The sequence below is a fragment of the Corvus hawaiiensis genome, chromosome 7 (assembly GCF_020740725.1).
Source record: "Corvus hawaiiensis isolate bCorHaw1 chromosome 7, bCorHaw1.pri.cur, whole genome shotgun sequence".
Lineage (NCBI taxonomy): Eukaryota > Metazoa > Chordata > Aves > Passeriformes > Corvidae > Corvus > Corvus hawaiiensis.
The window spans coordinates 31,004,804-31,019,959 of NC_063219.1; the positions used below are offsets into that span (position 1 = coordinate 31,004,804).

General features: G+C 46.7%; 2 protein-coding genes across 9 annotated transcripts in view; both read left to right on the plus strand.

The window, feature by feature from the left end:
• The window catches only part of KALRN (kalirin RhoGEF kinase), a 484,760-nt gene extending 477,600 nt beyond the window's left edge, over nt 1–7,160 (plus strand). For all 8 annotated transcript variants that reach the window (XM_048309144.1, XM_048309140.1, XM_048309139.1 and 5 more), the window contains one exon: nt 1,599–7,160. In XM_048309144.1, the coding sequence (XP_048165101.1) occupies nt 1,599–2,144 (546 nt within the window). In that variant the 3' untranslated portion in view covers nt 2,145–7,160. The remainder of the gene's footprint in view (nt 1–1,598) is intronic.
• A 414-nt stretch (nt 7,161–7,574) lies between these two features.
• UMPS (uridine monophosphate synthetase) lies at nt 7,575–13,088 on the plus strand. Its single transcript, XM_048309152.1, has 6 exons — nt 7,575–7,739; nt 7,979–8,132; nt 9,436–10,104; nt 10,807–10,982; nt 11,497–11,611; nt 12,405–13,088. Exons 1-6 carry the CDS (start codon nt 7,590–7,592, stop codon nt 12,584–12,586), a joined length of 1,446 nt encoding a protein of 481 aa, XP_048165109.1. The 5' UTR covers nt 7,575–7,589; the 3' UTR covers nt 12,587–13,088.
• The last annotated feature ends 2,068 nt before the right edge of the window (nt 13,089–15,156 follow it).

Sequence of the window (15,156 nt, forward strand, 5' to 3'; positions counted from 1 at the left end):
TTCTTCGCCACAAGTCTCTAACAGCCTCTTACTACTTCTATATAGCCTGGCATAGGCACTCTTCACAAACTTCATAGGCACACGTTGATTCTCCACCCCCCCCCCCCCATGTTCTTCAAATGGATTAAAGAGACAAACAGTTTGTGGTATTACAGTTTCTTACCACGGCATGCAAGAAGGTTTCTTTTAAGCTGCGCGCCAGAATCGCGGCACCGCCCTCTTTTCTCCTGTCGCCATGCTCAGCTCCGTCCCACGGGACTCACTTCTCTTTCTGACTCTGAAGCCGCCATGTTGAAGGGTGTTCTTGTTCGGGCTTTACGGTGGGGAAAGCCTCGCTCCCTCTGTGCTGCTGGCTGCGTGGTGTCCTCTTCAGTTCAGCACGGAGTGTGCTGGCTGCAGACAGGAGGCTCTGCCGGCTCCCGCTGGCTCCGCCGGCTCCGCATGGAGAGGAGAGGGACCCGCCTGTCCCCAGAAGCCGCGCTGGATGGGTTTAGCTGTGAGCAGTCCATGGCTGGTTTTAGCTGCCTGCGGCTCTGGGACAGTCCCCCTCAGTGACCCAGGGTCCGTGCCGCAGCGATGGGAAAGGGGGAAAGGGGCAGTGGCCCCGGCCCGGCCCAGCGGAGCCGGGAGGCTCGGAGCCCCCCCACCTTCCAGCAGGCGAGCTCCGACCAAAAAAGGGGAAGTCCCGCCTTTCCGTGCGGTTTAAATATGTAAATTGTGAGAAGCGTCATTGGTCTTAAAGACTGTCCATCAACTCAGGGTCAACCCAACACACATATGTGTGTATATATATATATAGCCATGAGGCAGCAGTAAAATATGCATGAGAATAAGGGAGAGAAAAAAAGATCTAGAAGGGTGCAAGAAGTAAATTCAGAAATTATCTCAGAACCAACAAAGGAAGGATAATCCATGTTAAGTCCCCAGAACAGAGTATACAGGCAATTCTCAGTATCTCTCACTGAGAGAGAGACCTTAAATACCAAGAGCTGCTAAAACAGAGAGAAAACCAATGGGGATGAAATGTACTTGCATGCTGGCTTGGAAAGCATGACTGTGTCCTGCTGTGTACAGGGGCACACTGGCAGCTCCATGTCAGCCCACAGCAGCAGTAATGGCACACACCAGTCCCTCCCAGGGTAGCGGGTGCAAAATTGAACATTTACTTCATGAAAAACATTTCTGCTGCAAGTTATACACTCTTACTTGCCAGCTGTCATCTGAACAAATGCAATCTAAATAAACTGATAAGATATATATATATATATATATCTTATTAAAATTTAAAAATCCATCAGTGCTCTTAATCTGGAGAGATTAGTTTGGGAAAAATAAACTGTAAGTATTTGGGACAAAGTGCAAAATCCCAGTGTGTTGCCCTAGTGCAAAAGAGGATCTTGTCATTGCAACTGCAGCATTGATCTTAATTTAGAGCAAACAGCAGCTGAGCTGGTTCCTTATCATTCAATCTCCTGATCTCTACCTTGCACATCTGATTAAGTGCAAGTTTTGACTGGCTATTAAACCTACATGAAACCTACACATTCTATTTGCCAAAATATAGTATGATTAAGTTTATATCATTATTTTTTCAACAGCCAGAAAATCTGCTCATTGATTTAAGAATCCCGGTGCCTCGCATCAAGATCATTGACTTGGAAGATGCAGTTCAGATCACAGGTCATTACCATGTCCACCACCTCCTTGGAAACCCGGAGTTCGCAGCCCCTGAAGTTATCCAAGGCCTTCCTGTCTCCCTGAGCACAGATATCTGGAGCATTGGGGTCCTCACCTATGTCATGTTAAGTGGTGTCTCTCCATTCCTGGATGAAAGCAAAGAGGAGACTTGTATCAACGTGTGCAGAGTGGATTTCAGCTTCCCTCATGAGTACTTCTCCGATGTGAGTCACGCTGCCAGGGATTTCATCAACGTTATCCTCCAGGAAGACTTCAGGAGAAGGCCGACGGCTGCCACTTGTTTACAGCATCCGTGGCTGCAGCCGCACAATGGCAGCTATTCCAAGATCCCACTGGATACCTCCCGCTTGGCTTCCTTCATCGAGCGCCGCAGGCACCAGTACGACGTGCACCCGATCCCCAGTGTCAAGAGCTTCCTGTTGAGCAGGATGAACCCAGGCACGTAGTGCCTCCATCCATGGGATCCTACGCTGCTGGTCCTGAGCCGGGTGCCGGGAGCGCCGCCGGGAGCACGTGGATCCGTCTGTACATATCCCGTGTTTGGCGTTTGCATTCCACAGCTGCATGGTGGGAATCGCTGCGGACGTGGCAATGGGACCAAGGCAAAGGGGGTGACAGCAGCAGGGACACGCTCCCTCTCTTGGGGCACGTGGTATTGTAACATCCACCACCAAAAAAGGACTGCGGGACGCAAACACCGACTGGGAACGAGAGCCAAAACTGCAGTTGCCTTAATCTTTGTGAGGCAGCCTTATAAGAAATCCTCTTGATCTTGCTGAACTGAATTCAAAATGTACAAAAGATTAGGAGTAGAATAGTGGGGGGGAGTGACACCAGGCTGACCTTAGCACGTACTACAGAACTAGACCAGTCAGTTTTTGCTGAAATCATTGCAAGCCTGCTCCAGGTTATCAGTCAGATTTCTCAAGCCCCATATGCCCGGGTCTGCCATGATTTCAGTGGAGACTTTGCCTGCATAGGACATGCAAGATCAGGCTCCGGTCACTGCTGGATCAGCTCCCATGGTGGCGTGGCTTAGGTACACTCCTGTTGCGTGGTAGTGCTCAGACCAAAATCCTCCATTAAGCCCCTCCTTGGGCTTTCTGCTGTGTTAAGTCAACATGCAGCACCTTTCAGAGCTATGATTAAGGCAATTAATTCATTGGAGCATACAGCTGGTTCTGACTAAGCACAATGGGACTATGGTGGGTTTTTTAAAAGCATTTTATACACATTGTACAGAAATCTTTTGCAAAACCTGTGCATTGAGAAAAGGCAGAGTTCAATTTTTGCAGTATCTGTAAACTAGATGACGATGGTGATGAAGACAATTTTTTCTATCACAGGTTTTCAGTATACATATATTGTATCATAGATATAAATATATATAAATATAAAAGATCCTGTTCCATTTCTAGCTTCAGAATTGCTTGGCCCAAAGTCCATCTAAGCCTTTCAGAGTGCAGTAGGAGTGGTGAGTTCATTCTTGTGCTTACAGCTTGAAAATGGTTTTCAGTGTTTAAAGTATGTCATTTGTTTCATTTCCAAACTTGTAAATATCTCTCAGCCACCATTAGCACCTCATAAACAAAGCATTCATGAGGATATTTTTATGTCCAAAGCCTAATTTGTAATAAAAAAATAATATTCACAATTAAAACATTTCTCTCTTGCAAGCCAAGTTGCAACATCATCATATTGATGTTACAGTGACGGGGCCAGCCTTAGGTATAACCAACACAGGGAGTCTGCAGTGACAAATCAGAAGTTTGTAGGTTGGCAAAATCATCCTTTCCAGAAATGCGACTGGAAGGGGAAACCAGCTGGGGCTTCCCCATCCCGTTGCCACACCACAAAGCTCTACAGCCTTGAGGGGTTACAATCAAAGAGATTTTTTCCCCCTGGCATGCAGGGACTTTGTTTCGGTGCTGAGTACCATTTGTGTGCCTGTAATGGGAAATGACAGTTGTTACCAAAGGTTTTCCTAAGGAAAAGGGCTTGATCTGACCACGTGTGCTCATACAGACTCTCTTGTAAGGGCGAGAGTCAAATCTCATTTACCATCCAAGTAACTGCACTATGAGCATACAGGAGCAAGCGCTATCTCTGCCAGTGGGTGGTGGAGATACCGGCTCTGATAGCCCTTTTTTGATCCACCTCCAAGCTCAGTTTCACAGCAGGGAGGACACCTGGCCCTTCCCTTTTTGCTTGCTCTCCCACTACACCAGAGTGGTCAGTATTTTGTTAGTGGAGAAGAGACAAGGCACAGCAAAAACCCTCAGCGCTCAGCATTGTGTGTGTGCAACAAAGAACAGCCCTTGAGATGGGGAAGCCACAGGCAGAAGGGTGAGCCGAGGTGCCTCAGCAGAATGAGAAGTGAGAGATTTAACACAGGCAGGGAGTTGTGGAAAGGTTTGAAAGAGACAAGTGTTCACAGAAGGTTAAGCTTTTTGAATCATCTAGAACCTATCTCAGTTGCTCTCTAGAGCAGCAGCTGATTTTCTAAGCAATCCAGCAGCACCTCTTAGATAAAGACCAGACTCTCATCCTGAGCAACAGTGCAAAGTATGCAATTTCTTAGCAACTGAATACAGACAGCAGTCAAGGGGGGTCTTTAATTACCACCAGCCTCAGGTACTTTCTCACTACAAGACTGTCTGTAATTCTTCTTATTTGTCAAAGCTGGCTCTTTGTGCTGTGATTGTGCTGCCCTTAAAAAATGTTCGTGGAAGTGTGGTCTGTAAAACCCACAGCTTTTATTAGGCCCATGGGTGCAGTTTAAGCCACAGGCTTTCTGCTTGGCATTAATACAAACAAATTCTCATGTATCACATGTGATTTGGAGTTATTTAGCATTTTGTTTTCCTACCTCCTGCATTCGTATGTCAAACTACAACAGCAGACACTTCAGATGCACAGGGGGAAAAAGCTAGATTCTTTAAGGTAATATTTAAGCCTCTCATTTCTATCAAATAACAGAAAAGAAAACCCAAAAGGCTGAAAGAAGGAGGGTATATAATTAGGTATTGGTGCTCAGATTCAAAAAAGACTCCTTGTTGAGAGAGCTGGAAGTGCTGAACTCTGAAGAATTTGAATGTTCTGGGGTTACTTTCTTCTGTGGTTTTGCTTTTTCCGTATTCATGTTAGAGAACGCCTCTTCCCGGGCACTGCTCTTCTTAAAGCACGTTCAGGAATACTTGAACCAGTTAAAACTTCCATATAACATTTGTGATTATCAGCCGTCCTTGCTTTTTATCTCAAATATTTCCTTTGCCTGAATAATGCCAAGTTGACATGAAATGCTGCCATATGATATATACAGAGGAAGTATACTGACTTTGCTCTTTCAAAGTCTTTTTAAAACCGACCTGTGGTGCCTCTGCAGATAAAACAGGTCCTGTAACTCTGTTGAAAACTGTAACTCCATTGTAAAGAGATTACAGAAGCTCAGTAAGTAGGCCTGGAGTGCACCTGCTGGGTGAGAAGCAACACAGCCAACCCCCTGTGTAGCATTCTCCAACCACTGGATTTTTTGGTGCATGAAATATTGTCTGTAACAAACATGGTTTCTCAAAAAGCTCCCCAGAGAACATCTGACCCCGAGGGGAAGATTTCCACCTGCAGCTGCACCACTCAGGGTGTTCCCAAGACAGCCAAGTGAAGGCATGGTGGTAGCCACACCCTTCAGCTTCTCCAGCAGCTTCCAACCATCCAGAATGACCAACAGGAATACAGACAACAGTGCAGCACAAGCTCGGTGTGGAGTGCCACTGTGCACACAGCCACCACCTTCAGACACCTCCACAGTGTTCTTAGCCTGCTCTGACATCAAAGGGTGGCTCACAGTGTCCCCAGGTGCTGGGTGACAAGAAGGCAGCAGCAAAGGTGCTGGTGACACAGAGCCCAGAGGACGTGGTGGCATGGCAGGCTCCTTATTTAAGATGGCTTCATTTAATGAATGTGCAATGAGAAATTAATTTGCCTCTCTCTCCACTCCACTTGGAGCAGCCAGGCCAGGGCAGGAATTCTGCTGGCCAGTGTAACAGATGTCCGGGCACTTGCTGCCCCGTGGGAGGCCCCACCTCCCACCCAAGCTACAGCCAGAGTTGTAGACGTTACCATTTTAAAGCAATCTAGGCTTTAAAATTTATAAAATGTCTCTCTCTTCTCAGTGATACCAACAAGTTTCTTTTAGTCTTACTGCCCGTTCATTTTAAAAGACTATGGATTGGAGTTTTTTCGGTAACATGTATCTTTTTACTTCTAAGTTAATGCTGAGACAAAGTCTGTGCCGTCAACTGACCCCGAGGCTGTGGCTTCAGTGGAGTTCATTAGCATTTCTGACAATGCTGTTAGGCCTGTGCTACAAATATTGTACATAAAGGCTGAATACAGAACCACACGTTATGACCTGACTGTATATAACCCTATTTTAATGCCCTTGCAATGAGGGGACCGTGTCAATTAACCAAGGATAACATAAACTTCAGAGACAGGTGTAAAGGCTTCTCTGTGCACATAAAGCTCTAACAGAAAATTTACATGCACAGGGGCTCACCACCTTTTTTTGTTCCTGTTCCTTTCACAGCAGAGGTGGATTTTCCTCTAACACAGGGCTTGCGTTTATTTTTGAGCTCATTCACTCACATCCCATCAGAAAATGGTGCTTTCCCAAGGAAACAAAATAAAATCCCATTTTACTAGGCTGACTGCACACTGCCATCAAGTGATGTACTCTCGTTCTGGGATCTGTACGGTGCTGAGTGTTTCCATGGCGTCAGGATGCTGAATGTTTGCTGTAAGTGTAGTCTTTATTATGGAGCTAGTGAAAAACCAACATCTTCTCTACTCAAGCCATATTTCACCTTCATGTCCTACTTCTGATGCTGGTGCTTTTACTTCTCTTCCTACCAAACTGTTCAACACTGCTCTGCCACTGAGGTCAATTTGCTGATAACTTTTGGAAAGAAAATGCAATAGCAAGTGCAAAAAACAAAATTAAATCTCAGACATTCACCGAGATAAGAGCAAACAGTTGGAACATATTGATGCTTTTCAATTTTAGCAACAATCCACTGAAGGAGGAAAAAAGAAACAGTATTGCTAACAGCTCAGCATTTTCAAGGTGCAAAGTAATTCCACAGCCTTAATTATTTCAGTGTATTGCTGGTCTGCCTTAAATGTATCTTCAGTTTTATTGCGGATTTCATTTTGTACGCACACAATGTTGGTTTGTAAAGGCAGGTTTGTAAATATTTCCTTTGTAAGTCTAATCACTCATGTGTACTGTTGTGAGGTGACTACTTGCTGTCCCATGTTGTTGTTACTATACTGCAGTATATATGATCATCTACAGATGTAGCTTCGACCTGTACATCTCCTGTCCTTGCATTCCCATAAATAGAGTATACTAACAACTCCATTTCTGGGCTTTTTTTGATTAAATAAAATTATTCAGAGAAGACCGGGTCAGTCTTATTTCACACGTGTAGTATCTTTCTGAGTGAGGTCGGGCTGGCTGAGGGCTTTATTCAGCTCGTCTTATCCGCAGGAATCTCTCAGGGAACCAGCCCGCGGGATTGTCACCCTGGCTGCATCCACCGAGCGGCCTTTTGGGAATCACCCCGGGAGCCGACGCGGCGAGAAACCCTCGGGTCACATCAAACCCTCCGTGCACCGGCGGTTTCTGCTTCCCGGGGGAATGGGCTGGCGGCAGCACTGGGACTCGGGGAGGGCGGAACGGGCCTCGGGGAGCAGCGCCGGGACGGCGCAGCCGGGGCTGCCGCGGCGGGCAGGGGACGCGGGCCGGGCCCGCCGCTCCCCGCTGCTCACACGGTGTCCCCGCCCCGCGGCCCTCCCGCCCTGCATCATCTCCGCGCGCCGGGCCGGCCATGGCGGCGGCGCCTGAGGGGGCCGTGGCGGCGGCGCTGAGCGCGGCGGGCGCGCTGCGCTTCGGGCGCTTCGTGCTGAAGAGCGGCCGCGCCTCCCCCGTGTACATCGACCTGCGCGGCCTCGTGTCCCACCCGCGCCTCCTCCGACAGGTGCGGGCCGGGGAGCCCCGGCACCGCCCGGGCCGGGCCCCACGTGTGTCCGTGCCCTTTGCGGGGTGGCGGGTTCCTCACGGCTCAGGGGAGCGGGGCACGGCAGCGCCGCCGGGGCTCTCCAGGGCCGGGAGCCCGCAGGGTCGGCTCTTGGGTCGTGTCGGGAAGAGGGGGTTTCATTGATTTCGTCACGTTCGCGCCAGCGTGGCGCTTACAAAGCGTTTGGGTTTCCGTTTCAGGTTGCAGGACTTCTTTTCCAAGCAGCCCAAGATGCCGGTTTGGAGTACGACTGTGTGTGCGGCGTTCCCTACACGGCGCTGCCGCTGGCCACGATCATCTGCGCAGAAAATCAGGTTCCAATGCTTATACGGAGGAAGGAAGGAAAAGACTACGGTAAAGCCTTCAAATCAAGAGTTGGCAACTTACCTTGTTTGGGAAATGACTTTATATATTTGTGGTTCTTTTGTAATGCACAGCACCTCCGCTCCAATTTAAGGTTACCATTGCAATTGAAGAAGCAGGCCCTTTCCCCCACTAAAGCAAACCTCCCATAGCATCCCAGCCTGATCAGCCTCTCCCAGCTGTTAAGCTGCAGCTTTAGTCCTGCTGTAGGAGATTTGGAGACTCTTGAAGGGTGTTTTGTGTTTCTTTGGTTTTGTTTGTGAGAGTTTGTTTCTTTCCTTTAGCAGCGTCTTTTTTTTTTTTTTTTCTTTGACTTGTTACCATTGCTAAGGTTCTAGGTTAGTGGCCTCGTCCAGAAACAAGGATTTATAACTCAGATTCTCCAGCATGCTGACACCAGAACCACGTTTTGCTCTTAAACAGAACTTCTTGCATACTGGCTCCAAAAGGAACCTTTCTAGTCTCTTCATTTATCTCTCAAACCCCTTTTTCTTTCATTATCCTGTAATCAGTGAGCCAGGTAAGCAGCAGTCCCTTCTCTGCTCAATGTACCATTTATTTGTGATAAAGGAAGGGGGACAGCAGACTGAAGCATTAAGCTGCCATATAACTGGATTTCTACACATCCTCTTCCAACAGTGTGTAATTAGAAAGTACCCATGTCAAAACTGAATGCTACTCCTGTGTCAGGCAGTGGGCCAGGCATGGAAACATTTGCTGTTCCTTCTTGTGAGGCACAAGCCAGTTGTGACAGCGATTAGCTGCTCCTGGGAAAGCCAGGCATCCTTTGTCATTGTCCCCCCAGGAGGCCTTTCATGGATGTGTGCCTGTTGTTAGTTAGGACAAAGGCACTTGAGGCTTTCCTCCTTCTAGTTGTTCTAACAGGCATATTAAGCACAGAGTGCTGCCTGTGGAAAACAGGGGACATGCTGAAGAGTGCCAATAACTTGGCTGCCTTTAAGATGTTTTAAATAGCGTGAGAATAATTTTGTAAGTCTGATCTTTCAAGTCATGACAGTAATAAACTTCTGAAGTCATCTTATTCGAACATTTGAATTAGTGCTTTTAACTGTGTGTCAGTTTTGTTAATGGAATGTAACTTCTGGAAACATAAAGTAGTATTTTATTAGCTTGGAGAAGTAACAGTTTACAAATTGAAGTACAGGTCAGCGAGTGAGCTGTGGTAAGAATTGTGATAAGTGGTATCATGTATTAAAGTTTTGATAGTCTTAAGGTTTTTCTGGGTTGTCCAACCTTTCTTAATTTGGTGGAGTGTTTGCTTTTTATTTTTCAGGTACTAAGCGGATGGTAGAAGGCACCATTAATCCAGGAGAGACATGCCTGATCATTGAAGATGTGGTAACAAGTGGATCCAGTGTACTGGAAACTGCAGAAGTTCTTCAGAAAGAAGGATTAAAAGTCACAGATGCCATAGTGCTGTTGGACAGGGAGCAGGGTGGGAAGGCCAGGCTAGAGGAACATGGAATTCGCCTGCACTCTGTGTGCACCTTGTCTGGGGTGCTGGAGATTCTCCAGCAGCGAGGAGAAGTGGCTGCTGAGATGGTTGAAAAGGTGAAGAAATTCATTCAGGGAAGTGTGTTTGAGACAGTGGCTCAGAATGGTGTTGCTCCTGTGAAGAGAGTCTGCAAGGAGCTGAGCTTCAGCGCCCGTGCCCAGCTGCCAGGGGTGCATCCCATTGCAGCCAGGCTTCTCATGCTCATGGAAAAGAAGCAGACAAACTTGTGCCTTTCTGCTGATGTCACCAGCCCCAAGGAGCTGCTGCAGCTAGCTGCCACCCTGGGCCCCAGCATCTGTATCCTGAAGACTCACATAGACATCTTGAATGATTTCACCCAGGAGGTAGTAAAGGAGTTGAGAATGCTCGCAGATCAACATGAATTCTTGATTTTTGAAGACAGGAAATTTGCAGATATTGGAAACACAGTGAAACATCAGTATGAAGGTGATTATCATCAACCTGGATTTACTATAACTTTGCTGCTGGTTTGTGTGTAACTGCAGTGCTGGCACAGGTTGCCAGGAGAGAGTGTGGAATCTGCAGCCTTGGGAAATACTCAGGGGGATAAGACCCTGAGCAACCTGACCTAGTGTTGAAGTTAACCCTGCTGAGAGGGCATGACCTCCTGAGGTCCCTTCCAACCTAAGCCTTTTTATGAATCTGTGGTTGTGCTCAGTAAGTACTTCTGAGTAGTTGTGTGCTGTGAGAAACTGCAGCTTGGCTTCTTAAGGCAGCCTGCTATTATTGTATTGCTTGTGTGCCCAGCATGGCTTTCCTTTGGTACTCCATCTGCAGCTGCAGGACTGCTGTTCTCTTTTCCTGATCCTTATGTCCCATATGGTCTATGTGCTGTCTGGGAAGATAGCACCTGTGACAGCGGATTTCTGGGCTACCATAAATGTCTCAGTGAATATTAAAGGTGAGACACTAACAAGTGTTTGTGAAGAGTAAACTGAGAGATTACACTTTGTGGTTAGGCAGCTGTCAGAACTGTCTGATGAGACTGAACTTATAACTGTCAAGCTACAGCAGTAAAACTGTCTTTTAAATATGTGAGTGATTTAGTGTGCAGCTGTTTTTGTTTAACTTGTGGTTCCTGTTTAACACAGTTCTGATGACTCTGTGTCTTCCTGTCCATGTTCTCAGGTGGTGTGTTCAGAATCGCATCCTGGGCGGACATAGTCAATGCCCACGTGGTTCCAGGCTCTGGAGTTGTGAAAGGTCTGAAGGAAGTAGGTCTTCCTCTGCAGCGTGGCTGTCTCCTCGTTGCTGAGATGAGTTCCCAAGGGTCTCTTGCCACGGGTGAATACACAAAAGCTGCAGTAAGTGGGCAGTCTTGTTTCAGGTTAAAAGCTTGTAAAGTGTGACAGGGAGGTTTTATGTGTTTCTACTATTTGCACTTCCAAAAGTCCCTTCAGCTCTAAGTATTACAGGTGTTTGTTTTTTCCTTGGAGATTCAGGAATATGACAGTGTGGTGTTTAAAGGTTGCAGCTGTAGGCCAGTGACGTGAGATGGTCAGAGTTCACACCTGGAATTCTAGTATACGTGCCAGGTCTGCTATTAGCACCCCCCACTTCCTCTTTTTTCTTTCTTTCTTTAAGCAATGCATTTCTAATTAGTTTAAATTCATTCGTGGTATTGTTTATAACATAGAAAGAAACATAATATTCACTTTCCTGCCAGAGGGAAGCAGTGACTTTACACTGGGAAAGCAAGAGGTGTTTCATACCCCTGCCTTGCACAGTTTAAAGTGTCAGAGGGTGGATGAGAAACAGATTGCTAGGCCAGCTGAGTTTTAAGTATATCATTTGTAACTGTTCACTGATCTTTTTCAGGTACAGATGGCTGAAGACAACCCAGATTTCGTTTTTGGATTCATATGTGGATCTAGAGTTAGTAATAAACCAGAATTTCTTCACTTAACCCCAGGAGTGCAGCTTCAAACTGGAGGTAACTTTTTCTAAAATATTTTTAGTCTGTTTGTAAGTACAGAAGTGATCTAGTCTCCAGTGAAAAAGTGGCTTCAGAAGAGGGTTTGGATGCTGATTCTCATCTGGGAGGAGTCTGTTTCCCACTAAGGGCTCTCTTCCATATTTCTGGGTATGCTCATCCTTTTCCTGGGAGCTCTGGAAGGCAACCAGCAGGCTATGCAACCTTTTTTCTTGTTTTGAGGTCTGTGCATACTATAAAGCACATTCCTAAAAACATGTAAAATATCTTCAGATAGGTGTTAGATGAGATGTAAAACTATTCAGTAGGAGTGAAAAAAAAATTAACAGATAGAGAAGTCCAGGTGAAACCCTAGGTATTGATACAGATGCAGTATCAATGAATTGGAAGTCTTGTGCTGACTAAAGAGGTTATCACTGAAGCAGATAGGCAAGATACGTTTTTCTGCAATACCTAATTCTTAGAAAACCTAAACTGAAATCACAAGCTTTTACATTAATATTAGGGGTTATGCCTGTTTTAAGAAGGCTGAGGTTTATTTTAGTAATCCTGATTGGTGCTGCTTTGAGTAACTGTTCCATCTACTGCGATTGGTAAGCCATGAAGAAGGAGGGTGCTGGCTGTCAGATTTGATCTGGGTTGGTTGGTTGGCTACGCAGTTTCTACTTCTGTTTGTGGATTGTTAGGATGAGAGCTGGAGCAGGGCACCTGTTCTTGGTTCCAGCACTCTTTGAAGGTTTTTAGTAAACACAGTTCTGTGCAAACTGAGAAAAAAATGGTGTCTGTATTTCAGGTGATAACCTTGGACAGAAGTACCTAAGCCCCAAGGAAGTCATTGGTGAAAAAGGTTCAGATATCATTATTGTGGGACGTGGCATCTTGGCAGTTTCAGACCGTCTCCAAGAAGCAGAGAAGTACAGGAAGGCAGCTTGGGAGAGCTACATGAGCAGGCTTGGTATTCCTGCAGAAGACTGAAAACCAGACACTGTCCTAGCCAGTAAGCAAAGCTGATGGAGCTGCACCCCTCATGAGAGTTCCAGTTAAATACCTGCACACTTCAGCCCATAGAAAACTGCCCTTTTGGAGAAAAATCTCTTACAAAGTTGTTTTAATCATACAGAGATCAAATTGTACTTGCCGTTGTTGCTTTTGATACTTGAATGTAAGAACCCAGAACTTCATGCCCATGTTTTAGCCTTAGAAAGCTTTCTTGTTTGAAAAATGTTGCACAAAACACTCCAAGGGTATTTTGTTGGCTGTTGTTGCCTTTGTTTCTTTTCCCCAACCTCAAATTTTTTTCTGGCTGTGGAAATTGTATTTTACTGTGTTCTTAATAAACTTCACCTGCACACCTGATGTGCTGCCCCACCTTCATGGGTTTATTCAGCTCTCCTGTTTCTAAGGGGGAGGTGCAGGTTTTAATGCCACCCTGTGGAATTGAATTATGTGGTGCTTAATAAATACGTTTTTGCTACCATTTTCCTTTTCAGTGGCTCTATATGTTTTTGTCCTGTGGCATAAGTGTCATAAAAAGTCATTCTGGTGTGTCTGTGACTGCAGGAATTGCTCATGATTCTGTTCACAGACTTTGTCAGAGCAATTAGTTGTGCGCTTCATTACAGGGGAGCTCTCAATTCCTCTAATAGGAAACAAAAATGTTCTTTATTAGACTTCTTGTGACAATAGCTGTAATACTTTCAGGCTTTACTTTCCTTTACTCTTAATGGTGAATAAGAAGAAGTAGAAATATTGTGTATAATTGGCTTTGATTATAAAGTATAGAATAGCCTTAAGTTTATAACTGGCAGGGATGTGGTGCACATAGCAATGAAAATCCTATTGATCAAGAGGTCAAAAACCAGTGGTGATGCAGTTCTGGACTGTTGCTGTTCCAGAGCACGCAGAAAGCAGGGTCCTTTTGTTCATACACTTACCTGTACACTAGGAACAACTGTATTTAGTGAGAAAAGGTTTTTGCCATTAGTGCTGGGCTCTTCATCAGATCTTTGAAAATAGGAGATGGGATTTTTGATTGGCTTAATTTATGCAGGATGTCTAATGTTACAGCGCGGATACTGCAACACATGTATCAAACAACGAGGCCCTGGAAAAGAGAGATATATGGTCTGATTCTTGGTAGATGTTTCAGAGATGTTTATTTCCCCAGCTGCATGGCCGGGCTCTGCCGAGGAGCTGCTCAGTCACAGGACCCGAGGGTCCTTGTCCGTGCAGGGGAACACAAACCAACCAGTGGGGAATGAGGCTGAGCAGGGGCAGGGAAACACCGTGCCTCCCCCCAGGGCCCCTCTCCCAGGACCCCACAGTTGGGGGGGGAGGGCCCCAACATTTCACCCGTTTATTTTTAACAAAAAGAGATTTAGAACTTAACATTGAAAACAACAAGGACAGTTTCAAAACAAAACAAGCTACCTACCCTCCTGAGTCTTTAAATGTCCAAACAGATTCTCTAGAACATTTTAAGGCTGACAGAAGGGAGACAGGATTCTCCGGGCATGCTTTGTGGGGAAACTGAGGCAGGAGAGGGTTTAATTTCTTCCCTCCCCCTTTTCATCCCCTCCTCGGCATCAGAGAGGAGTTGTAGGGAAAGGGAATTGTATAGGGAAGCCATGGGGTGAAAAACAGATTAGGAATAAACTGGGGATGGGGTAAACTTAGGAAAGGGTTCATATTGGGTATAGGATAAAAGGGGAAAGTAGGTTATGGGTAGGGAAGTTGCTGGGATGGATATTGTTTATAATTTTGTGCATAACGGCTGCCTTTGACTGGAATACCTCCAGGCCCAGTAACATTCGCTGCTTGTAAACCCTTCTTTCCTTACACTATATCAAATTGTACAACTTCCCCATCTCCTACACTTTGCAGGTAATTTTTAGGGTTATTCCTTTTAATGGCAGTTCTATGGATGAATAAATCTTCCCCTGTATCATCTCGTGTTATAAATCCATAGTTGTTTTTTACATTGTACCATTTCACAGTTCTGTGACTTTCGTGGCTACAACTCCTCCTATCACATGCTTGCGTGTTTGTCGTGGCTGCTGGTCCCGCGTGGCCGCCGCCTCGCTGACTCCGACATCTCGGCCGGGCCCCCGCGTTGCGGCTGCTCCGCGCCCTCCGACCGGTGCTGCTCCGGCGTGTCTGGGCTCTGCGCGGCCCCGCGTTGCCATCGCCGCTGGCCCCGGGCCCTGTGAGCGGTTCTGCTCCGCCAACTCCACGCTGCTTTGAGTGCGGCCCCATTTCGGCTCGGCGCTGCGCGGCTTCTCGTGTCGCTGTGGAAACCGCCGCTTCTCCCTCCACAGGGCTCTCCGAGCCGTGTGCTCAGAGCGGGCTGCCACGCCGATGCCCGGTTCCTGGCTGCTCGTGGCCCACGGCACCCGCGGCGCCTGCGGCATCGCTCCCTCGCGGTCGAGCGGCCGGGGACCCCGGGACAGGGATGGGGTCCGTGATAAGGCGCGTTCTCCCGAGGGGGTTGGGCACATCCAGTGCAGGCACCTCCGCTGGCACGGCTGCAGTCACGCGCTCCTGGG

Coding starts and splice junctions, on each gene's coding strand:
- UMPS (XM_048309152.1), top strand. CDS start 7,590: ATGGCGGCGGCGCCTGAGGGGGCCGTGGCGGCGGCGCTGAGCGCGGCG. Junction 10,983..11,496: donor GTGAATACACAAAAGCTGCA/GTAAGTGGGCAG, acceptor GATCTTTTTCAG/GTACAGATGGCTGAAGACAA. Junction 11,612..12,404: donor AGTGCAGCTTCAAACTGGAG/GTAACTTTTTCT, acceptor TCTGTATTTCAG/GTGATAACCTTGGACAGAAG.